The sequence below is a fragment of the Colossoma macropomum genome, unplaced genomic scaffold, assembly GCF_904425465.1.
Source record: "Colossoma macropomum unplaced genomic scaffold, Colossoma_macropomum, whole genome shotgun sequence".
In the NCBI taxonomy this organism is placed as follows: domain Eukaryota; kingdom Metazoa; phylum Chordata; class Actinopteri; order Characiformes; family Serrasalmidae; genus Colossoma; species Colossoma macropomum.
In genome coordinates, this window is record NW_023494806.1 from 14117777 (window position 1) to 14144286 (window position 26510).

At 39.3% G+C, this 26510-nt stretch overlaps 1 protein-coding gene and 1 pseudogene across 1 annotated transcript; both read right to left on the minus strand.

Moving 5' to 3' along the window:
• Nucleotides 1–15854, minus strand: part of LOC118827671 — an 88438-nt pseudogene extending 72584 nt beyond the window's left edge.
• A 1323-nt stretch (nucleotides 15855–17177) lies between these two features.
• si:ch211-117c19.1 (myogenesis-regulating glycosidase) lies at nucleotides 17178–25759 on the minus strand. Its single transcript, XM_036598629.1, has 3 exons — nucleotides 25682–25759; nucleotides 22250–22705; nucleotides 17178–21625 (listed from the first exon to the last, which is right to left on the minus strand). The coding sequence occupies exons 2-3, from the start codon at nucleotides 22528–22530 to the stop codon at nucleotides 19834–19836; spliced, it is 2073 nt and encodes a 690-aa protein (XP_036454522.1). The 5' UTR covers nucleotides 22531–22705; nucleotides 25682–25759; the 3' UTR covers nucleotides 17178–19833.
• Between the last annotated feature and the right edge of the window lie 751 nt (nucleotides 25760–26510).

A 26510-nucleotide genomic window follows, 5' to 3' on the forward strand; every position in this document is an offset into this window, starting at 1 on the left:
AAGCAACAATAATTAGCAGACTGATAAATTGTACTTACACTGGTTGCCTGGCTTATACTAGATCTATGTTAGTTGTCATTATTTACAGGGAATTGTGGGCCAATGCTGATATACAATATTTTTCATGTACATATCTACCAATGGCAATGCTGATTGGAACTAAATCAACCTTGATTACAGAGATATATAACTTTTATCTGTATAAGGTGTAGAATTTTAGACCCCTCTTTCTTTTTTTTAAAACCAGAACCAGGAGGCCAGCCTTGTGTCTGTGGCATTGATCTTTATTTCTTCATTGTGCGCAGGGTTCACAGAAGGCAAGCTGACCCGCTCGACATAGAAAATGGCCGTGTTTATATAGGCTGGCACGGGCACATTGTTGCCTGGACCATTGCCAAATTAGGTACAGAAGCAACAGCTGTTCTTAACCTATACATAGACAGCCAGGAATAACTGTTCACAATGTCCTCCCATAGTCCTCCCAGGTACAGCTCACATAAAACATACACAGATCACACACATAATACTCAACATAATATTACACATAAAACATATAATACAGCAGATAATTTAAAGGTTACAAATGCAGTAAAATTAATAAAATGCAGACATTTTAGTACAGTAGTCCAGCACTGCTCTTCCAGAGTACAATAAATACATCAAACATCAGTTTAAAATGTCAACTATCTGTCCAATGCTGTTTAATTTGATTATCTGTCAATATTGATATGATTCTGATATTACTTTACATCCCTATTGATATATTTTGGATTTATATGTAGATGCTCAGTCTGTTTTTAACTTTCAACTGAATACTATTAAATGCAACTGACCTCGAAGTTGTGTGTGAAAGACTGTTTTAAATCTATCCCTAAACCTAACCCTAACCCTAACCTCAAGGCAAAACCTACACCCAATCCTAAACCTAATCTTAACCGTAATGTAGTTGATAATTAACTATCACTAGAAAGTGTGTTAATAATGTATCTGTAGACCATCAATAGTGGACCATCTAATTAAAGTGTGACCTTTTTTAAGATATGCGACAGTTGATAATCATATTTGACACTTCACAGTTTAGGAAAAGTAATTTTTGACCAGATAAAATTATATTAGCCAGTATTATTGTTTACTGGATTTCATTAAAAACAGTATATATGAATGGATGGATGGATGGATGGATGGATAGATGGATGGATAAATGGATGGATTTTACCGATCCCAAGGGTGTGGTTGCTACAGTAGCAAAGGAACACAGTACATGAAAAAACACAAATTACACATATCGTACATATTTACACACAGTGAAAAAACATCAGTGCACAGATGAGACAACGTGCAGAAGACAACATTCAGACATTCAAAGTGGAGAGACATTCATATTCAGTGACATGTGGGGGAAGTGTGGTACTGGATTAGTGTGAAAAACTTTGATATCAGCTACAGAATTTTCATATCAGTTGGGCTCTAGTCTTCATTGGTCAGGATGCTCTCAGCACACAATGAAAAATGCAGTGACTGAATAGAGGGCTGTTTTGCATATTGCAGCCTTCTGAGATATCAGCATTGCAGATACCAACACTGTGATAATGATTAACAAACTGTGCAGCCCTAATCAACACCTGCTTTCAGTGCAATTAACAGACCTGTGATTTGAGGTGATGTCTAAAAACACAAAAATAATGAAGTGAAGCCTTTCGCTTTTTTCAGAATACTGCCCTGCGTTTAATCCAGGTCAACCTTTTTCATATTAATAAACTCTGAGGGCATGTGCTTTGAGCGAGAGTGAGCTTATCAAACCACAGGCTGCCAGCCACAGGCCTTCTGTTTGAACTGAGCACTGAACACAAAATGAAAGGCTGAAAAACTTCACACTTCTGTTTCACACTCGATATTGATTCTGAATACACAACATCAAAGCAAGAGCCATCTGGAACTGACCGCTACTGCAACTGCCTCGACCAGTCAATAAGCACAAAGAGGGTCAAATCTGTAGCTGTAGTGCAACTGACAATGTCATGTTTATTTTAGTGAGAGAGAGAGAGAGAGAGAGAGAGAGAGAGAGAGAGAGAGAGAGAGAGAGAGAGACAGAAACAGACTGAGAGAGAGAGATAAGAGAAAAAAAGAGACAGACAGAGAAGAAAAAGAAAAATACAAATTATTTTCATATTATTAGTTTCCTAATTGGTATAATTATCATGATTATAATGATTATAGTTTTGTTAAAGTATAAACAATAATGTTGGTACTATTGCTATTATTTGCAATAGGACAGATAGGAAGACAGAGAAAGAGAAAGACAGAAACAGAGAGAGAGAAAAAGACAGACAGAGAAAGAAAAGAGAGAGAGAGACAGAGTGAGAGTTAGAAAAAAAGAGGAAAAGAGAGGCAGAGATAGACAGAGAGAGAAAGGGAGAAAGAGCCAGAGATAGACAGACAGGAAGGCAAGAGATAGAGATAGACACAGACAAAGAGGGGGAAAAAGACAAGAGATAGAGAGATACAAAGACAGAAACAAACAGAAAGGTTAGAGACAGAGAGGGAGAGATACAGAAAGACATAAAGAGAGACAGAGAGATGGACAGAGAGAGAAAGAGAGACATAGATAAAGGGGCGTGAGAAGAATAGAGAGAGAGAGAGAGAGAGTGAGAGAGAGAGAGAGAGAGAGAGAGAGAGAGAAAAGGGAGAGAAAGAGAGAGAGAGGGAGAGAGAGCGAGGTAGAGAGACAGAGAGAGAGAGACACAGACACAGACAGACTGCTAGAGATATTAATGATAATTTATGGACCGAACATCCTGTGATGACTTCAGCCTCTTTGACTTCAAGTTCCACTCCTCTCCACCCTCAACACCCCCACCACCTCCACCACCCCTCTCCATCAGATTAAGAAGCGATCAGGTCCTTTCACAGCTGAACCTCATTCAAGGCACATGCGGACAAAAGAAAAAAGAGAGAGAGAGCAAATGTGTGAGCCCAACACGTTTTTCACTCCCCTTTTCTGCCAAATTCCCACTGAACAGAAAAACAAGAAGAAGAAGAAATGGAAGGAAAAGACAGAGAGTGTGTGTAAAGAGTGTGACGAATACTTCTCGCTCTCACATCTGGCCGAGTCAGGGTGTGAGGTGTGGGAACAGGACGGTCCGGCTTAAAGAAACAGTTTGGCAAAAATTTAAAGTTTCCCCCAAATTTAGTCCATCAGACAAGACGTGTTTTGTGTGTGAAGTTTTTTTCTATAGCTTCACATTGAAGCTATGAGGCTAATGTAGCTAACAAATAATGGAAACTTACAGCCACCCTTTACCGTCATATCAGCCAGATGTCTAAACCATCACAGTTATTTCGAAACTAACTGTGTTGAGTTGTTCACTAATTTGAAACAGACTTACTTATGTTTTTGACACTGTACAGCAAACTGCTATCTTTAAAAATGGACATATTTAGCTATGCAACATGCTTTTGTTCATTTTTATAGATGACAGTATGATTTAGGCATGCAGTTTGTGTAAGGCTAATTTGTGGCTTTAAGCTTTCCTTACTTGTAAGCTACATTAACCTTGTAGCTCCAGTGCAAAACTGAATTAACATAGTTTAGACACAGGTTTTGGCTGATCTCCCACATTTGTAAGGAGCCACTGCTATAAAACATGGAGAAAATTGTGTAAATTTAGCTTTTGCCAAAGTATTCCATTCATCTGTGCAGGGCCATGGTGCTGGCGGAGTTTGTGCTGGCAAGCGAGGCTGCGGAGGGCCTTCGGCAGCGGCTGCCTGAGATGAGTTAGGGGTCAACAACTGGTTTCCTGCCTCTGTGCTCTCCACACCTGACCGCCGGGGGACAGGGACAGAGCAGCTAAAAACTACAGCATGCTGTCCTATTTGCATACGATGGAGACAATTGGGAGGGGGAGACTGAGGGAGCGCTGAAGCTAAGCGCTGATGCAAGAGCAGGCGCTCGTTTTCAGGGTTTAGTCTTGAATTCCCCGTGACTTTACTATCAGAATTCACAGCATTCACTCTTCCTTTTGGAGGGAGGACAACTTCAAACACTGTCTGTAGAAATAACTTGGTTATACAGGCACGACACAAAATCATGCTGAAAAAGAGGTGGGAGACAAAGGTGTGTTGCATAGCTAAAACAGTAGTAGCAGCCATCTTGTAGCCTGCTTTTTGTCTGCACTTTTACCTATTTTTTTTTTTATCATTTTCACTATAATATGTCAAATCATAGAAGATATTCTAATTCAGACGACTTAACACATCAGTGTGGTTTGAGGAAAGTGTATGACCATTTAGCCATGAAGTTTGCACAGTGCTAACTGACGCAATGTAAGTTTTCATTACTTCTTAGCTACATTTAGCTCATGTAACACTAAATAAGCAAAAACTTCAGATACAAACTATTGCTTTATTGCTGTCTATACTATCATGGAATGAAAAATGATGTGCCTAGCTCTGAGAGTGCCAAGATTTCACTGCTAAACTGCCAAAAACTATTAGCATTAGCATGCAGAAGCAGGAAAACAGAAAGGGAAACACATCTTCCTTAGAAGCTATAACACCTAACATGCTAAGATATTCTAAACCCTTTCTGAAAGCTTTGACCTGTTGTGAATTCAAAGGCTCTCAGAGTGTAAGGAAGCTTATATGTTCTCCCTTCTGTGACACATTCATTGTGCTATATGTGTCGCCCTTACGAAAAAAAAGGTCAGAGGAACTGGATAGTTGTTCACAAGCTGAAAGGCAACATGAAAACTCAAAGGCAAAAAGTGTGAAACCCTTCCTGTTGTCTACTCTGGAATCAAATTACAGCAATAGGGTTCAAGACATAAGGATTGAAAACTAGAAGTTCTATCACATCATAATGGACTTCCATGTGAGGTGTCACACATGTGGTCTACCCTTCCAGATTTCGTGGAAAAACAGCTGGGCCGCCTTTCTAGTGAGCAATAGGGCCCAAGTATAGAGCCTGTATCCTATATTTGTCTTGTATTATGATGTTTGCATGGATTTATGTTACGAACACCATGTTCTAACCTATTTTTAACCCTTACACTAAAACAGACTGGTTTTGTTACTCTTGAAGACAGGGACGCTCTCTACTTCAGTGTGAATGGGTGGGGCTAAACTGCTGTAGGCCGAATAAGCGGATATGTGTGAATGCATTCGTTTGGAGATCACAAAAAAACAGATCTCCAAATATGGACTAAATGCACTGGGATATAAATATTATGTTTTGAAACTTTTACAGTTTTTAACTGACTACTGAAAGGAAGTTCAGCTCTCCATGATTCATTTAACAAACTGTGCCTGGCTTTCTCCTGGTCTGGATCAAAGCAGAAGACAGACAAAGCCCAATTAGTGAACAGTATGAGGGAAGAGTGCCATCTAGGCAAGAAAACACACACTACATTCCAGGGCCTGCTGCTTTTTTATTAAGTTAATAAAATTTATGGCCTGTCATTGTCTCCCCACTTGCTGTTATATGTGTAAGGGCATGGTCATTTATAAAGTAAGAACAGGGCGAAGAGGCTAAAGTGAAAGCACTCCTGTTTTTGAACATCATCCAGCAGTGGTTTTATGGCAACTAACCAGACCTGAGCCCATATCGTGTACTTTAAGGGACTGTTTTATGGACTTGAATTAAGCTTAGTCTAAACTGCACTACCAGTAATGCCAATATCATTAAAAACCCAGTTAATGCATGCTTAGACTTATGGTGCATTTGAATGGTCCTTGTTAATTCAGAGTCAGAAGACCATCACGTCCTCAACCAGATGTTTGCTTTTGGGTGGTCATCAGCAGCTGCCAAATGTATCATATGAACAATATGAAGGGTCAATTTTGTGGAATTGAATTAAGCCTAGTACTAAACTGCAATGCCAATGGTATCACACCATTACAAATCCTATTTAGCGTATCTTTCGGCTTATGGTGCCGGATGTTCCTCGTCAGCTTATGAAGTCAGAAAATGTCACTGACCAGTTGTTGGGTGGTCATCAGCAGCTCGTAAACAATATGAAGAATGATTTTCATAGACATGTTTTGAGCCAAGTCTTCGACTACACTCCAGTGCCAGTGACCATTAAATGTCCTACACTTTGCAGAAAAGAAAATGTTTTTTCAGTGTTAACGTTGCAACTTGCGCTGCATACAATAAAAGCTTAGGCTTACGATGTATATAAATGGTCATGAAGTTGGAAAATGGCACCGAACTGTTTGCACTTCAGCGGTCATTTACCAACTGGTAAATTTATCGCATCAACAATACATATGGAGCAACATCAGCTTGGTGTAATGCAGTTGTCACCAATCCTGCATTGTTGAGATCTACCCTCCAGCAGACCTTTAGCTCCAACCCTAATCAACAACTCCTCCATCTGCTTTCAGAAGTCCTCAATTAGCTGAATGAGGTGTGTTAGATTTGGACTGGAGATGAAACCTGAAGGAAGGCAGATCTCCAGGATCTGGTCTAGTGTTCAAGCGGTGTCAGAGAATGTTCTGGTTAGTGATACACCACTGAGGTAAGATCTTGCTGGAGTTTACCACTTGTACTTATAGTTGTCAGACATTTAAGGGATTTCCCTTTGGTAAGTTTATGAAGATGCACCATTAATCTGGCTCTGAGAAACTGGCCCTAAGCATCAAAGATCTAGGGCTGTTCAGTCTCTGGCCACATACTGTATTCATTACAGTATACAATGCAAAAACTGATCCAAGAAACACCATTCTCGCCCTGATATACACGGCTGCTGGCTGAGTCTAAGCTTTAAACCCTAAACATCTCAGTTGTATGGTAAGCTCTGCTTGTTTCTTTGATAAGATTACACAACAATTTGGCCATCGCTGGAGGTCTGCTCACCCCTGGCAGGAAATTAAAGGCAATGCTGTAATCCCTGACCATGCAGATTTTGGGAAGCGCGTAGCATTCTCTAAATCCTTTAATCAGCCATTCCCAATGACCGGCTCTTATCTAGCCACAGCAGCTGGGCTGAAGTTCTGCATCTCACAGCACTGCTGGAGAAGAATGCAGAGAGGATAACACCAGTGGCCTGTAGAGGAGATGCAGGGTGGGCTCTGTAATCTCTGTGCAATGAACAATAGCTGGTCCACATATGGCATCCACAGTGCAGTGTCCTCTACATCCTTCTTATGGCTTTAGACTGTAGTGGACATCCCCTGAGCAATCAGCAAACGATTTGTAACGCAGCTTAGGTCAATGATCTAATACTTCTAGGATGTATCGTTTGCCTCGCTTTGGACGCTGCGCACAAACCTTGGATAACTTGTACACAATTAGGGCTGTGTTCTTGTGAAGCACGACTTTGACACAGAGATACAGAAGGAGGAAAGCATCTGACAAAGGGAGAGAGAGACAGAAAGACAGAGAGAAATAGAGATGCGATCAATAAACGGATACATTAGAAGATGCCATGGGACTCACTGGGCATGCGTATATGGGACAGCTCTCATTAGCCACCGCAGGCCGAAGCCAGAAGAGCACATTTCCTCCCCCCCAATCACTGCATACTGCATAAAGTACAGAACTACATGACTACTAAAGCCTAATACACTTGAAAAGACGCCATCCTTAGTTACAGCTTACAAACACAAAACAGCAATGAGCCTTTCATTTAGCCCAATTTAGCCTGGCATGCATGAAATGTTGTACTTAGCTTAACCGAGAGGTAGGCAAAATGATGTTTGCAATATAATGACAGGCTATCATTATCGTGAAAAAATCCATCAAAATATGCTTGTTGACTATGTCACGGACATTGTCAGAACACTGAACAACTGCAAGTATCGTAAACAAGAATGATTCAGACCAATTATACAGAGCCTGGAAACAACAACAACAACCAGTGAGCAGTAACTGCATAATACATCCCTATAAAAGAAGAAGACAGATAAACCACGATTAGTCGACAGACACAAAGGTAAAACTATTCTTTTGGCTAAAAAGTAAAACCATTCACTTTCTTAGAGAACCAAATGTGGTTCCTCCAAAGAACGCTTTTGACTTGTACATGTTTTTGAGCCTTTTTTCTAATGTTTTCAATGGGAGAAACTTTTTTTGCTTTCCTTTATTTTTTTTTTTATGTTTTGCTTTCCTTTATTGCATACTGGGCACCTTGAACTAAATAAAAAAAAATCTACTAAAATTGGTGCTGATTAATCAGATCACAGGTAAAGCGGGCCTTCAGTTGTTGACCGTTGTAATGGAGGAGGGATTAGTAGCTGCAGTACTTTATGACATAAGCAGTTTTTAGTTTAGCTTGTTATTTTTGATGGCAGCACCATCCAACTTTCCTGCTATACATACTGAACAACAGCTTCCTAGTACAGCTGACTGACAGTTATGTCCCTGTGCAACAGGGAGATACAGAGCCATGAGCTGCCTTCAAAAAACTGTGCTGTTTATTGTTCAAACACTTTGACATCAATGTATTTTATAAGTTTATTTTCCCCCAAGTCTGATTTTTCCTTCTCTTCCTTCTAAAATGGTTTGTTTTGCAAAAATTCAAAAACATTGTACCCATCACTTTTTCATATCCTTCTTTTGTTACAGTGGTGCATTTTGCACTTTTTCGCAAACTTCAGAAAAATAGAAATATTGTGTATTGAGAAAATGAATTTTGTGATCGTAATATTACAATTATTTTTTTACTATATTGCCCACCCGTAGCGTAGCCCCTACACAATAATAGCATGTCCTCAGGATTTTGCTGCGCTGGATCTGACCCCCCTGTCCTGAAGCCTTATGAAAAGTGAACATGGACAGCGTTAATCCCAGTAGGAAGTCCTACAGACATGACACGTCTAGTGCCAAAGCAGCGCGCTTAATTAGTGAGCAGGTTCCGGTCGGCCAGTCAAGGCCATGACCTTCCTGGGGGGAATAATGAGCCAGGCAATGTTTGGGGCCTCGAGCGGCGGCCTCTGTGCGGGAGCGGAGCGCTGATTGCTGCCTTAGACGTGCTAAACTGACAGATTCAGGTGACCGGACAGTGAACCGTACACTTGGCACGGCCCAGCTGAAATATTTGCTGCCCGAACCGCGGGTTGGTCCAACCGCTTGTTTTGTGTCCCTTTTTTTGTTTCCACTCGGAGAGGCGAGATAGGTTTCGGGGGTGGGGGGGGTGGGGGGGGTCTGAGAGAGAGAGAGAGAGAGAGAGAGAGAGAGAGAGAGAGAGATCAGCAGTGAGCATTCACTTTGTGAATTCACTTTTTGGCAGTTGTTTGGCGTCGGGATGGGGGGATAAGAGGGCAGCTGAACTGCAAAAGCAAAAGTGCAGGGGGCCCTATTAAAAAGGAGGACGTTCACTTTTCCCAGCACAAGCTGAGAGAAGCTATGAAAATCTGTTGGGGAGCTGCTCTGAAGTGAAATGGACTGTAAGATTACTTTAGCTTTAGCGACTGCCCAGATGTGAGCAAACCTTTCAAAAGATGCTGCCTTGGTTGGGGGCGGGTGTGGATAAGTGAAGTGTGGATAAGTGGGGAAAAACAAGTGGGAGCAATTCCGTTTGACTCCTAACATCAAACCAGATTGGAATAAGAACAGAGATAAACCACCACTAGTGCACAGATAGAACCTTAAATGTAAAGGTTCCTGACTTGGACATACAGTTCTAAGAAGCAGCTCTCTAATTCTGGTAAATGAGATGTGTAAAGAAGCTTTTAGAGCTTAAAGAACCTCTACACAATGTAAAGAATCTATAAAACCAAGAGAGCTATTTACTGAAGGGTTCTTTAGGGAACCAAAAGTGGTTCTACTGTGGTATCCCCACCTAGACCCCTTTTCAGCACTTACTTTACTTAGCTTTTTTAAATAGCCTAATTTTTAAGAGATTTGTTGAATCAAAAAACATCCGTTCATGCCACTGTTCAAACGATAAAGCTAAGCAAACTGCTAAAAATAAACTTTGATCATTTTTATTGCAGACTTAACATACAGTACCACGTAACAGTCAGCAGGACTGTAAACAGTAGCACGGACAGAGTCTGTTGACCACCACTGAAAAACAACGATCATTTGAGAGGGCTGGGCGATCACACGATGGCATAATATCCCTTGTTGCTGTTATGGGTCAGCGGCACCACCTGGTGGTAGATACTGTGAACTGTGACCTTCTGGGCCTCTCTTCTTACAGCTTGCAGCAATCCTTGCCAGCATTAAGCGACAGGTCAGCTGTGAAGCAGGTGCCTCTGTGAACAAGGGCAGCCACGGGCTAATTCTAACAGTCAGCTACAACAGCACTCAGGCCATACAGTGTCCCGGGAACATTAATTTTGCCATATTGTGGAGTCTGTGTTAAATCCTAACAACACTAAATCACAGCGGTGTAACAATGCATTGTGACATTATGACATCACAATGCAAAACTGTAACAATGTGCATCATGGAGAACAGATATTCTGTTAATTATGACATCTAGTGCAACTGCATTGCTTGACAGCCTATGTTCGCAAGTGATCAGCACCAATCAACAACTCACTCCAGTTCTCCTCCTGCCTCCAGCTCTGGGGCTGTTTGTAAGCTGTGCAACAGCACGATAACAGTCATAATTTTTCTGTAGGGCTGGCCTGAACAGCAATTTACAAGCTTTGAATACTTGTTTTCAATACTATTCTTAAAGACAATAATGTTTTGTCGCTGTCCAAAGAAAAAGAAGTATCTCCAAAATAGTAACTTTACAAAAGAAGGCAAAAACCCTCTTACCTTTCAATGTAAGTTAATGTAAAGAGATTTTATTCCAAGTGATTTTGGAGCATTTCTATTGGTCCATTCATCATAAGATTTTCACACAACATAAAGGACAGCTGGTGTGGTAAAATGATGTAGAAAAATAAAAATCAACAAAAATGGAGATTTCTTACAGTTGTGCTGTAATGTTCTGTAGTTTTTTCCTTACCTAGATAGAAGTGATAATACAGACGTTCAGTATGTAAAACCTTTCAAATCTTTACTTCGTTTTCACAATCAGTTTAGTAAAATAACTTTGAGAGACAAACATAAATTTTGTTCAGGACTGAGGACTCGACAAATACTGTTGTATACTAAATTTATTGCCGTTCATAACGTACAGGCCTTAACTCCGACAGGGCTAAACGAGCAACTGAGGATGCACTTAGCTTCTTTACCTGAATGTCGTTCTACAGTCAAAACTTTAGCCAAACAAATTAATGTGGGCAATTTCTTCTTTTTAAAGGTTGTTTGCAATTGTAATACCCTTCACTGACTTATCTTGCTTTAGTCTTCCAAAGAAAAAAAAAAGGTGACACTGCAAAAGTGTAGGGGGAGAGTGGCTGTATTAACGTTACCTGGGTATGACATGATGTTTTTAGAGGCAAAGCACCTCATAGACAAGGCTTGTAACTCATTCACTCATGCTCACTCACTCATATTTAACAAGACAAGGGGAGCTACTGGCACTGTAGTAACTAGAGTGAAAACAATCTAGTTAGCTGAAATGGCTGAGTCTACTTAGCATTACGGATACACAAGTGCATGCATGCTTTCTGGGACTTTTCAGGTACTACATGCTGGTGCTTCACATCAATGTCACTTTATGTCCTTATAGCCTGATATTCCTGCTGAAAAACAATTTAGACTAGCAGTAACTCCATGCTGATCTAAGCTGGTACATGTTCGTCAAGTTGACAGGTGTTGTGATAAATTGGCCTACCTTGTCGCACATTTTCACGTCAAACTCACTTTTTACAACTTTCACTACTTAAACGTCAATTTTAACAAATCGCCATATTAAGATAAAAGTTATGCATGTGATTGTTTTATAAATGAATCCTCAGGTATTGGTATAAGGCTGATATCAGCAGAAAATGCTGGATCGGATATCAGAGAGGAACAAAAGGAAGAATCAGATCCTGTCGTGTAACAAATCTATCCTAAAATAGCACAGACTCACATTTTTAGATGCTCATCTTAAGTAAAATGCTTCAACCGATACTCAAGGTTTCAATATTAATATCAGGATCAGAATCAGAAAAGAAGAAGTTGTATCGTGTCATTGCTAATTTACACAAATATTTACAGTATTAAATATTTAATATCATAAAGATTACTACTTTGCAATGTGGAATGGACTTTCGTTTTCAATCTTTTGTTGCACTCTACTGGACAAAATGCTTTAGTTTATGGTTCTCCAAATGCATCTGTTTTGGTTTGCTTCAGAACATTGTCATATTGAGAATTTTACTTCATACTGCCCACCTAGTTATCACCTAGTGAACAGAGAAAAGCTTTGCACTGCCTTTGTTCCAGTGAGTCGTGCTAAGAGGGGGCGTCTGGAACTTCTCTGAGATTTGAATGTGAGAGCCCTCACAGCTCAGGGAGAATTACTCAGGGTTTCCACATCCTCACACGCACACAAACTGCCCACACCCTTCACTAAGGTCATCAGTATAGAACTGACAGCAGGTTTTTCTTGGACCTGCTGGCAGGCTTTAGAGCAATTCCTGCAACAGAGTCCTAATGAAACAACATCCTAAACGTATTTAAGGCACGGAGTGGCAACAGGCCCAAATGTAGTATTTCTAAATAGCCAGTTACAATAATAATAAAAGTTATTTCATAATGCTGAACAGGGTTCTGATACAAAAATTAATAAAAAATGACAAATTAGTAAAAACGTCTAAGTTTGAATAGATCAGGCTGATTAACTTAGGCCTGAGTCCACTGTCGATAGGAGTAAAATTAAATAGAATTCAAAATGCTGCCTTTTATGGGAGAAATCAGCTATAAGGCCAGAGAATATCAAACAGAATATTACTAGGCTTGCAGCTATAGAATACCAGCAATATGTCTGCTCGTTCTCAAGAGATAAAATTAAACTGCACAGCCACAAACTCTAACAGTACCACACTACAGTGACCATGGCACCCCAAAAAGACTGCAGAGATTAAAGTGGCATTCAGGCATAAAAGCTAGCATTTAATATGTAGTCATATTATGTTTTGTTACATATTATGCAACCCTCAGCCTTATCAGTTTCACAGAATTTACAATTTTGTATCATGTTCATCCATCAGTGTTCTCTCACTACAATATGCATTACACAAACACATCATACATTCACTGGGAGTCTCCCCTACAGTGACAACGAAATCCACTGATGTATCACTGATGTAGACGCTAATACAGACAAGATATTAGTCTTCCTAGCAGTATCCTTAGCTATTTTGGATCCTATCTACACTTGGCAGCTAGTGAAACATGTCTTTGCCCCAAAACACTTTCAGTTTTTCAAAAGTTCCTCCCTCCCACCTTCAAGATACATCAAAAGAAAGTTCTTTAAAACAGAAAATCTCACTCTGGAGACTACTGTCACACACTGTAGGAGGTGAGTGGGCATGTTTACAACAGATGCATCAGTGGTTAAATTCTCAATTTTGGCAGGAGTGCCCCTGCAGCTCTTATTGTGGCCTCAGTGAAGACAGGGGTATCATGTGCTACGTGGAATTGCTCATTAACAAAACCTGCAGACCTAAATATTATGAAATTGGAAAGGCCGTATAAAAATGTGCAGCCCAAACACAGAAAAGTTAATTCAGTGTTAGTCTGGCTTGTCATAATTCTGGCTGGGCCATGCCACAGCTTCCCTTGAGGCACAGTCACTTTTGGCCCGCAGCAGAATAAATGAGCGGAGGGTTTCCAGCAGAACCCGCAGTATTACGCCTCAGGCACAGCTGCTGCTAAATGGATATGAAAAACTCTGTGAGAAATGTGTTGTGTGTGTGTAACAGCTGGTAAAGTCTGCACAGAGCACAAGTGAACTGTGGGCCTACAGAGTTCTAACTGTGTCCATACAGAGTGCAGAGTAAAGGCCTGCAAGCTGTTTTCCCTGAGAAAAAAACTGAATGTTTACCAGAATGTACATCTCATTAAAAAGCAGATGTTTTCTTTTGTTGTTGTTGTTGTTGTTGTTGTGTTTTTGTAACATGGTTTGGCCAAAAATCTAATTAATATAATTTCCCTTTTACCCCAAATGTGGTCTATCAGCCAAGACTTATTTGGTGCCAAAGTTGGCTTTTTTAGCTTTACACTGGCGCAACAAGGCTAATGTAGTAAGATGTAACGGAAGCTTAAAGCCACCAATCTAGTATTGTACAAAATCAGTTAAGAATCTCAAACAGCCTTTCATTACATCCTATTATTTATGTGGTTTCTGACACTGTATGACATATTGTTATCTATAAAAAGGATAAAAACACACTGCATTGCTATAAACAGTAGCAGCAGCCATTTTGAGGCCTGAATTTTATCTGCAAGTCCATTTTTTTTACAGATAACAGTATGTCATACAGTGTTAATACCACATAAGCAAGTCTATTTGAAATTACTTAATAACATGCACAATACTAAACAGGTGACTATAAACTTTATAAACTTCCATTATACATTAGGTACAATAGCCAAAAAGGGGCAAATTTCTGACACCAAACATGTCTTGGCTGGTTGACTATTTAAAGGAGAATTCCGCCAATTTTTCAAAATTTCTGTATAATTTAGTGGTTGAGATATAAAGTCAGTCAGATTGGTTTGATGTGAAACAGTTCATTTGCAGAGAAACATATCGACTCAGATTTCTTCACAGTGGTGGCGATAGGAACCAGGGGTCTACAATACAAATATAGCCCTTTTATTTACCATGGAAAATCACCGGTGAACCTATACGAGTCTTCCGAGTTTTTATATGTAACGTTGACGGTGGTAAAATAATGGTCAATCTGAAAAAATGATTTTCTTTGGGGACTATTATGGATTTGAATAAACTGATATATAAAATATGTTTTAGACCAAAACTTTATCACAAAATTACTGTAAAACAATGTCTCAGACATCAGGCAGTGTATTCATAACCATTTCATGTAGTAACTTTCTGTGAGGGAGCTTTTAGAGGCATTAAACTCCTCAGACATCTGGTTCCTATCACCACCACTGTGAACAATTGTGACTCTGTGAGCTTCTCTAGAACATTTCACAACAAACTACTCTGAATGATTTTGTTGATATGTTGACTGTTCAATTATGCTGAAATGTGTAAAAAAATAAAAAATAAAAAAGTGTGCAATTCCCCTTTAATGGACAGTGGAAGGAGAGTGACAACCTATACCACAGAATATATAAGACACGCTACCAAATAATTCAGGACATTTTAGCTCTCATAATTATTTTTTTTAACCAAAGAAATCTCATAGTTTAGAGATGCATTCAGAACAACACTACAAAAACGAGGCTTTAAGTCATTTTATTCTTTGTGTTGTTGTAAAAGTGCTAAATTAAGACCGTAATTATTTGATTTCAGACATGTTTACACGTATTTAACGAACTGCTGCAGTGTTGCGCGAACATGCTAATAATGTACTAGTAATGTATGAAGTACATTTAACTTGTTAGTAAAGTGCAGGGCTGTATTGCAGTACGTGTCCTCACTATAACATTGATGCTGTTCTGAGTTTTCATGAGCACTGGATGGCGCTGAAAGGTTTTTCTTCGGACAAGAAATAAAGCCGGACATAACTTAAATGTTGGGTTTCATTGAGGTGACATTCACACAGTGCAAGCACACTGACTACAAGTGAGGACCTGTTGACACTAAGCTTTAAAAAGCTAGCCAGCTAACGTTACTTACACAATAAAAGTGACACAGCGAGTTACTAGCTAACCTAGTTTTCTGTAACTAAAAGCAACTGTGAAGCGCATTATTTAACATGATAAAATGTTAAAAGACAGCATTTCACAACGGTAATAAGTCTCTGTAATGAAGCTAATCGAGAGCGGACTTACTTTAGAGAGATGTGTGTGTTGGTGGTGCTGCTGCATCTCGTTGGTAACCAAAACCCGCCGCCGCTCAAACTGTTGTTGTTTTTTTTTCAAAATAAAAGCCCGATCAACAGTTAAAGAGTTAAAGGGGAGCTCGACACATTTTTCAAAGTACCTGCATGATAAATTGGTTATGATGTAAAGAAAGCCATTCAGAGTTGTTTGGTGTGAAATAGTCCGTTCTAGATAAACGTACTGAGTCAGACTTGTTCACTGTGTTGGTGATAGGAACCAGACATCCACCCCCCTGCTCCCTGACAGGTTAAGTTTTAACATGAATCAGTTTTGAATACCCTGATGTCTAAAACATATGCAGTGGTTCTGAAATAAATTCGGTTCTAAAACGTATGTTTTAATCTATGCATGGTTGAGGGGTACATGCAGGGGGTTGTGAGGCAGCATAATCTCCAAATAAAACTTTTTTTTTTCAGGTTTTCTATCATTTTACCATCATCAACATTACATACAAAAACTCAGAAGATGCCACTGGTGGTTCTGGGTAAGTAAATAAAATGGCAATGTCTGTGTTGTAGACATGGCGACCCCTGGTTCCTACCACCACCACTGTAAAGAAACCTGAGTCTCTACAATGAACCATTTCACACCACGCCACTGATGAGTGCTTACATTTCAGCAACTGAATTAAACATTTGGAAATATTAGTGAAATTCTCCTTTAAACAGTGAAAATGTAAATACATTTCTGCAATAAATTTTTACAGTCATTTAGAAATGTAAAGGTTTGAAATAAACTGTCAAAGACCAAATTTCTGACTGATTTCTGAGCAATAAAACCCGTGTTTACGTTTTCAGTTACATTAAAAAAAAGTTTAATGATACTATCCACTTTAAAATTATGTTATGACCCTGCTCGTCTGAAAGGCTGCTGTTAAGTCTCAGTCTTGTGCCAGATGTTTGCCACAATAAGGTTGAGACTTTTGCCACACATTTTGCATCATTGTTGTTTAGCACAGTGAAGTAATAACCCTTTTAAATGATGCCTCATCTTCTTTAACAGTATGATAACACTGCATTCACTGTCTGGTGCCATGTGTTACTGGTTAAAGAAGACAGTTTATGGTGGCATAGACACCTGTGCTGATGCCTTATGGTAAAAAATCTGCCATCCCTCTTTTTAATTTAGGTGACATTGGAATTCATAATCTTTAACCTTCATTGACACGGTCTTTCTTTGACTCAATTACTGGTGAAGTCTGCATCAGTCTCCCTTGTAATAGCCTGTAATAACCAGCCAAAAAATAATAAGCAAAAACCCTATACTCCCCAGGCATATGTTCATCACCAATATGAGTTAATCAAAAACAACAAATAGCAAAATCTATTTTAATTCACTTTTATTTTCAACAACAAATAATGTTGAAATGCTGTCATTACATTACAACAGGCAGCGTACCATATTAAATGTAGAAAAACTAAACATGAAGCTTACTTTTTTAAAGGGCCCATATCACAAAAAACTCAATTTTCCTCCCTTTTTCATATAAATGAGTGTGATGCAGTACATACATACTGTTAAAGTTTTAAAAGATACCTTTCACTCTCTAGTCCTTACTGTCCATGTATGGAAATTAGGCTGTAAAAATAGCTCATTTTGAATTTATTGTTTTTGTGATGTCAACACATTTACATATATCCACCTATTCAGTCTACAGAGGTTCAGGTCCGCCTGTTCACACTTATATAAGACGTGCATCAGCCTGGGCTACTTTTTGAGACAAAATACAGGGCAGCCAATCAGAAGAGAGGTCATTTACATGTATCAGTCTTAAGGTACAATAACAAAAACAGCCTTTTTAATTCTAAGGGTAAAAGAGGGGCTGGAAAATGTAAAATGAATTATGACTGTTTCTGGTACATACAGGCACACAAATCCTATAAGCTGACCTCTAGGGAAAAACATAAAATACAAGAAAGACGTAGGATATGGGCCCTTTAAATTCAAAACTTGAATGTGTTTGATCATTTCATTTAATAATCCCTGTGCTGTTCAAGTACTCCAAATCTGAATAAAATTATTATTTGATTCAAATTACAGCATTAGCAGTCTAACATACAGAAGTCAAGTTTGGGGGAAAAAAATCCCAAACAACAACAACAACAACAACAACAAAAACAACAAAACCCATATGAACATGAAACAGCTCCTTTTCTGGACGTACTCTGTCATATAAAGGCAGGAAAACAAATATTACCACCTTGGTCAGTATCTACCCTGCAGTTCCCCTTAAATTGCTATGGCAAGCACAAGCAAACCAAAAAACACACAAAGTATAATAAAGTACAGCTCTCAAAAGTAGTCATGATAAAGGTAGACTTAAGAGACGAAACTCCAGACGAACTGTTTTACCATATTAGACAACAATCCCTGAATGATACACTGTATATATACACCATGTGTGTAGTTTACAGCAGTGTCAGAACATACTAATAATATACTAAAACGGCATTATCAGTAGCTTGTGGCACTTCACAGATTCAGTTTGAAAAGAATAGAGCATTTCAGAGAAATACTAAATGGCATAGGCAGCACTCATTAAAAAATCATATAATACACTTCTATGTACAGATTTTCTTTTGTGCTTTCATTTCAATACACCCTAAACAGAACAAGCTAACATTGCAACATATTTATAAGGCCCAGTGTTAGACTACAACATTCACTTACCCCACAGTGTTGGGACAAAGTAATATTGCTGGCAATATATTTGGCACTGAAGTCCCCCTCTCTATTCTTCACTAATGTTTCCAATTTTTACAAAGGCCAACACGTACCAACAAAAAGCAGGTGAAGCCCTAACAGTGTATAGTATAAACTGCTGACCTCCCAGCTTCCACTTAAATTTCTAGACCGAAATATAATAACCTACAGTACTGTGCAGAAGTCAAAGACCACCCTTCATTTATTTAATTTCCAGTTTAAACAGCCATTAGGAAAAGTTTCAGAAGATATTTTGAGAAGATTAGTTATGCAATAATCCTCTTGCATAAGGAAAGAGAAATCAAAGGAAAATAAGTGAAAAACAAGAGTTTCCAAAACTGGAGTTTAAAAAAGTATTAAAAGAAATAAAGAAAGACTCAGACCTAGACCTGGTAGACCACCGAAACGGTCACCATCAGATAAACAATACTCAAAGCTTTCATCTTTGAAGAACAGGGGAAAAATCAAGCAACACTCTTGCTTCAGATCTGAAAAAATCCACAGGTGTTTCTGTCCATCTTTCCACTGTGAAAAGACAACTCAACACTATGAGTCTGGAAGGATGTGTATCTGTCAAGAAGGGGTCACTGATAAAAGAAAACAGACAGAAAGGAAGAACATGTTCAAATCAAACAAAGAAGTCGCTGGTGATCTCAGAGAAATGGACTGACCACCTCAGACTCCAGACCTTAAGATCACTGATTGTGGGATTACTTGAATTGTGAGAAACAAAAAAATTTAAAAATGCAAAGATTGGACATGTGAAAGCAAGACGTCTGAAAAGAATAGAATCATAAATCTGTAAGACAAACAGTGGACACACCAAATACTGAAAAAACTGAGTTTATATTTAGTTGTTGAGGCTTCTGTGTACTTTTCTGTTAAATATATCTTTTCTGCTTTTTTTTTCCTGACACTGAAAATTGAAAACTTGTATTAATGACTGTTTTGGCTGGAAATTCAATGAATGAAGGTTGGTCTCTTGACTTCTGCAGAGTACTATATATGCCTTAGATCTTGTCCTTTCTTATAAATTAAGAGGTAAAAGGTTATTGAAGTCACATGATAAGGATCGTTCTACGATTAGAAAATTTCCAAATACACTATTAACATAAAGGTTGATGGCTACCGAGGTTTTACAGTGTCGGTTACATATTCACAACATACATAGATACATATCCACAAGGCACATAGATGTGAGAACAATTGTGCATGGCAGCTTATTGCTCAATGGAACGATTACAGCTACAGTATCCTGGTCTGTTATTCCCTTTACATCATCCTGACCACACAAAGTAGGCTATCTCATCCAAGTCTACCGGATAGTCAGTAAGATGGATTGGTCCTTTGTCAAAATGTTCACCCTTGTAGCTCCTCCATCTGCCAGCTGGGAGGTAAATATCCCTCTCCTGCTTGCCTGGCTCAAGCACCGGTGCTACCATAAGGTCATCCCCTATGAGGAACTGTGAATCAATCTTGTAGGAAGCCTCATCATCTGTAGCAATCCACCAAAGAGGGCGGATGATGGGATCTCCTGTGTCCAACACTTCGCTGGCAAGTTCAAGAACTCGAGGAGCCACCAAGGTCTCATGGAGTGCTGTGAACTTCTTGGCGATCTCCACGACCTCAACATCGTAAACCCACGGAGGGATTGAGAACTGCATAGCTGGCATGAATGCTGACAGTTCCAGCCAACGAATGTAAAGTTCCCGGTCAGGTAGTCCCTGGTGCCCTTCAGTGCGGTTTGGGTAAGCGTTTCCGCCTATCATGTCCGGGAGAATGAATTGGTAGCCGAGAATGCTAATGGTTAGCACAGTAGGGATGATGGACTTGAGTCCCAGGTCGTATCCCCAGAGCGAGTCCCGGTCAATGATCCGAAAAAAGCAGGAGATATTCTGGGACTGGTACCCTGAACGCAGCTCTGCACGGTCATTGAAGGGTATGGCCATCTCGGTGTAGCGGCGGGTGAACACGCTGGGATCTTGCAGGGGCATTAAGGTGCTGAACTGTTGTGGCAAGTAGCTAGTCTCCCCAGCATCAAACTTAAAGGAAGCTATTCCATACTTGTTCTTTAGGATACGAAGATGCAAGGCGTACCAGTCACGGGTTTCTGGATTGGTGAAATCCAGGATGCCGCCAATACCGTTCCACCAGCGAATCAAGGCGGGTAACTCACCGCTAGGTTCTCGCACAAAAAGCCCTCTCTCCACTCCGATGCCAAAGTTAGTGGAGTTGTAGTTCACGAAAGGATGTGTCCACAAGGTAACCTTGAAACCATCATCCCTAAGTTTCTGAAACATATCAGATGCATTGGGGAACTTCTCTGGATCAAATTCAAACTCCCCATAGCCGCTGGTATATCGATCATCTAGCTCTAGATGACTCCAATTGAAGCCATGCTTTTTTATCTCCGATGCATACGTCAGTACCTTCTCCTGATTTACTGCTGTCTTGTGCAAGGCCCAGGTGGACCAAATGGGCTGTCTGAAAACAGCCTCGGAAGGAACCTTATTGGGCTTGTTAAAATAACGACGGACCATGTACTTATGTATGGAAGTAACATCGTACCCAACACAAACACGGTAACTCAACTCAGCACGAAGAGGCTGTCCAGGGTCTGACTTGTAAGGGCTGTTGTCATACCTTGCCTGGAATCGCAAAGTCTTGCTGTTCTCATCCCAGCCCAAATGGAAAGGGACAGAGTCATTGATTTTAATAGCGGTCGCATTGGAGGAGAGCCAGTAGCGCTCCAGGATGCCTCCAAATGCCTGACGATTTGAAGAAATATCACTTGTGATGAATGGCTTGGGCTCTTGGTTTCCCGCAAAAACAATTGGCCAATGCTGGGACCAGGTCTCTGCCCCGCCATACCAGTGTGACCCATTGTAGGACATGGCATGTTCAACAGCACGGTACGCTTCAAGTTCTTCCCAGCGCACACGATAACACATCACTGTGTCCTTGGGTTTCACTGTCTCAATGAAAAAATTGAGGTTTCCTGCACCGGATCGGCTGCAGCTGAGAATTCTGCCCTCTTTTGAGCACGAATCCAGGTCAAGGGAGCCCGATCTGAAATAAACAACAAATGCTGATTATAAAAATGACATATATATAACAGTCTATAACAAATAGATGGGACTCCAATTTGGTCTTTCAATGCAAATGTTTCTTTCAGCAGTAGTTAACTGAAAAAATTGTGTAATTTCTATGTAAAAGGCAAGTGGAGTAGTACACATCAGGTTCATGATACTTTTGTGTTTGTAATATAGTTTTTAATTTTTTTTTCTTTACTATGGAGTTAAATTTAGTTTCCGGGGTGGATTTTTAAATTCTTAAATTTTATTCATATCTATTTTAGCTTCATGGCACTGCCCAGAAATATAGTCAGCGATATTCAGGATATGCTATATACTACCATTTTTATGGGCCTGAAGATTCCTTCCTCATCACTACCAAGAAATAAAACTATTTTTAGCCTTATTTGCTTCAGAAAAAAACTTTTTTCAATTTTTATATTTTTAAATTATTATTCTCTTTCCATCTGAAATTTTTGATGCAATATACATTTTTTTGCTACAATAATCCTAATAACAAGTCACTGAGAACTGTTAATTGGGTATCCTTTATTTCTAACTTCTAACTATATCTATAGTCATAACACATCATTCCAGAAAGCCAAATAACCATATGTACCTAAAAGACATTCGAAAGACGACGGCTCCAGCTTGGTTGTGGATGACAAAGCCGTCTTTGCTGAGGTCTAGCAGTTCAGTCTTCAGCAAGTCCGCCTTGCTCAAAGACGCCGAGTAATAGCACCAAGATGCCACAGCTGTGATGACCAGTGCTGCGCCAATCAAGCCTGCAATTATCATTCGCCGCCCCTGCCGATCCACTCTTTTCTTCTTAGGAGGTGTGCACTGGCGCATGGCACTAAGGCCGACATCCCCAACGGTGGCTGGGACAATTTGGTACATCTCTACAATCTTCTGGAAACACTCTGGAAAAAACTGTATTCATCTGCCAGAGCAGCAAGTCTGCAGGCATGTACTGCACATTACTGTAGCAGCAGCTGAGGAAGAGATATTGCTAACTTAGCAAAACTGCAAAAAAAGCTTCCGTTTTACATTTGGGGATCTGTATTGGGGATTCCTGGAAGAGACAAGAAGAGCTTTTTAAAGTCAGCATATCAACAATAATTCTTTCTATTAATAGTCTGTTTGACAAAATAACCATCATTTGATCAATGCTTCCTGGAAGAATGACGTTATTATAAATGAAAACTGATGCACAAGTTGCAGACTTAAGGCAATGAATCAGCCAAAAATCTAAGTTACATAATTTTCTGCAAATGTACACATGCTTGGTGTTCTAATGAGGCTAACAAGTAACAGAAGATTCTGTTCACCCAATTGCATTGCACACTCTATGCAAACAGGCCCACAATTGCATCACAGCACGCTGAGTTGTTAAGGAACCTCAAATAGACTTGCTTATGTGGTTTCTGACACCGTATGACATCCTGTTATTGTATCTTGCATAGTGAAAATCAGTAGTAACTGCCAATTTGAATCTTCAAATTGTACTTTATTAAACATTTTTACATAGTGTACGTAAATAACAATGTTATACAGTGTCTGTTTGTGATAACTGAACTCCACATGGTTGGATTTATGTATGCAGTTTGCACAATTTTAATGAGTTCTTGTGGGTAAACTGTGTAAATTAGATTTTTGGCCTGGATGTGAACAAAAGAAGAACAACAATTGACATAGGTAAAAAGGGCACTCTATCTAGACCATTTGTTTGCAGGCTTGTTATATTGGCTATATTGACCTTGGGTCACGTATTGAGCATTTCTATTTCCAACACAGGGTCATGATGTGATCTTGCATTAAGCAGAACCCATTATTGATTTTTAGACATCTGACAAAAACAGTTACACGTGCACTGAACAAAAGTTAGACTCGACAGCCTACATTTCAGAGACACAGACATAGAGACACCACTATAAGCATCTGTCACTGGAAGGGGTCATTAAAACTGTCCACAAAAAAGTGTGTGTGGATTTGTGGAAAGATTACTGGCGAGTTATGGCAGGCGCCACACTTACTGACACCCTTATCACCATGTTCATGCTAACTCAGCACAGCAAACATGAAGTCAGCAAGTTTCACAGGACAGTCTTTTTATGTGGCAGTAGCAAATAAGACACTACTGCACTTGGATAAACACCATTTAAGCAAACTAATACCACAGCATATCTGACATAAACAAAGATTTCAGACACTACAATCCATGAATATCACTAACAGGACAATAACCAGTGCATACGGTTTCTCTGTAGTTGTAACCTTTACCACTGGACAAATGCACATTCTACTTACACAACATCAGTACTGAAGATGGGTAGTAACTACTTACATTTACTCAGTAAATTTTGGATGAATTTGTACTTTCAAATGATAAAACTTTTTACTCAGTTTAATCATTATGTCATGTTAGTGACAGCATCTCGACCACTTTGTGGCTCACACCTCTAACTTTTTGAGCTTTGCCATTTTACTTTGCCAAAAGAGCATCAAAAAGAGCAGAACTGCTCCTAACAACCTTCACCTTCTATGCTGATAGAAGCTAGATGTAGTAAGAAGGTCCACTGCAGTTTTATAAATTACTCAGTACTTAAGTAGTTTTTTTAACTGTTGCTTTTGTACTTCTACTCAGGTTGTTTTTGCAAAGTTACTTTTCTTCTTACTTCTACCTGAGACACTATTATTTCACTGAAGTAACAGTACTTGGACTTGAGTACTGGTATAAGCTGCCCTACCCTGCCCAGGCCATTTAAGGGGTGAAACATATATTCAAGCCAGCCTAAGTAACAGGACAGCTCCAGGTGGTGGCTTGTAAATAGCTACCATGGGATAAATCAGTGAAACCACCAGAACCACCAGCACTTATCTACTTCAGTTTTCTGCTTCTCTATATTTTCTGCACTTTAGTATGGAAGCCCATTCCCACCACTTAAAATAAAAAAAATATTCAGCACCTAATTCATTTTTTTTATTCTGAAGTGAATTGCTAGGCCGTTATTTTGCAATATGGTTATTTTGAGATGCTTTCTCATTACTGTGAGAGACATTCTCCTTGTAAAAACATAGATAATAAAAATAAGATAGTATCTCAAAATAATGACATTGCATCTCAAAATAATGAGATAGTATCTTAAAATATGACTTAGCAACTCAAAATAATGAGACAGCATCTGAAAATGAGAACATCTGACAATAATGAGATAACATCTCAAAATAATGACTTAGTTTCTCAAGAAAATGAGACAGCATATCAAAATAATGAGTTAACATCTCAAAATAATGAGACAGCATCTCAAAATAATGAGATAACATCTCAAAATAATGACAGCATCACAAAATAATGGCACAGCAATTCAAAGTAAGGAAAGATAATAAGTACATGCTGCAGGTTTTATTTTAAGTGGCAGGAATGGGCTTCCATACTTAATCACTTTACTCACTTTAGAACAGACAGAAAACCCAAAAGACAGAAAAAAGGCAAATCAATCAAAAACCCTCCCACTAAAGCTTCCTTGTCCTTCTTACTCTGTGCTTTGTTCGTTAATGATTACACGAACACTCCAGCGTCCCTGATGTAGAGCTAATCCTCAGTGCTGTAATCATTCAGGAGACACAGAAATCGTGATATCCTGGACGGCGACCTTTGTGCTGACAGACAGTCATCACAGTCATGATGTACCAGTGAAGCTAATGAAGAAGTCTCAGGTTTTACATGACATTACTTCGGCATGTTACCCACTGTTAAAACCTCGCTGATGTGTCTATCTCAAAGATAAATATCAACCGGTAAAAACGGCTGTTTTGTGGTCTGTAACTTTAGAGTGTAACGCTACGTCAACGTGAAGCTAACCTAACTCTAACTCGCTATTCCAGTTGTTGTGCTACCTAAACATCAAGTAAGCTGGCTTACTTAAGGAACCAAAAACCCTAATAAATTCGAAACACGTTTATAAAACCTTCAGAATACAAAAATTAAATATATATTTTAGCGAAAACGGCTAACTAATAAATGAAAGACAGGTGACACGGTACTTACTTTAGGACCTTACTTCCAGCTACGGCAGCTCAGCTGAACTGCGGCTTCTCTCGTGCAACAAGCACAAGTTTGAGAATCGTCACGTGACAAAAGATGTTCCACATTGCATTGTGGGAGATGTAGTGTCCTATGAGACCGTCGCGCTTTACAGCGTACAAACTGCACTTTAGCGATAAAGCTACAGAAACCGTACATTAATCAAATTACTATATGTAATAATCTTATCTTTTTTCTTAACTTGCCCACACACATTGGAACAACTTCCAAAACTCATTCCATGACAAGTACATCCTCTCCCCATAGGGTGGCAGCATCTTACCATTTGACCAGCTGAACCCATGGACTGTATATGATAGTATTATTATATATAGTCCATGTCTATTATTAAATACAGTCCATGGGTTCAGTTGGTCACGTTTTAATAATATAATAATAATATTACATACAGTCAATGTTTGAACCAACCTGATCTCAAATTTGACCTTTTTCCTCTGGTCAAATTAAGCATGATTCATCATTTATCATTTAAAAGACATTTTATTGAAGTGTGATTATTTTTACTTGCCTTGAAAACATCTGTTGAGTTTTGATTGCATCACCATGCACCAGTGGGTGGGGAAAAATAATTTTAACCAATATCATTATTTACCTTCCCCTCCCATAACTCCACCTATCGTTGAGAAGAAACGCTCAGCTACCTCAGAGACCCTCTTCATTACTGCATTTTACTCAGAAATACTATGGCGTCCTGCCACTGGCCGTACTGCCATAGGAGCATGGGAGGCATGGCTATGCAAAGTGCCCACGCAAATAGGCTCTCGGAAGGCAG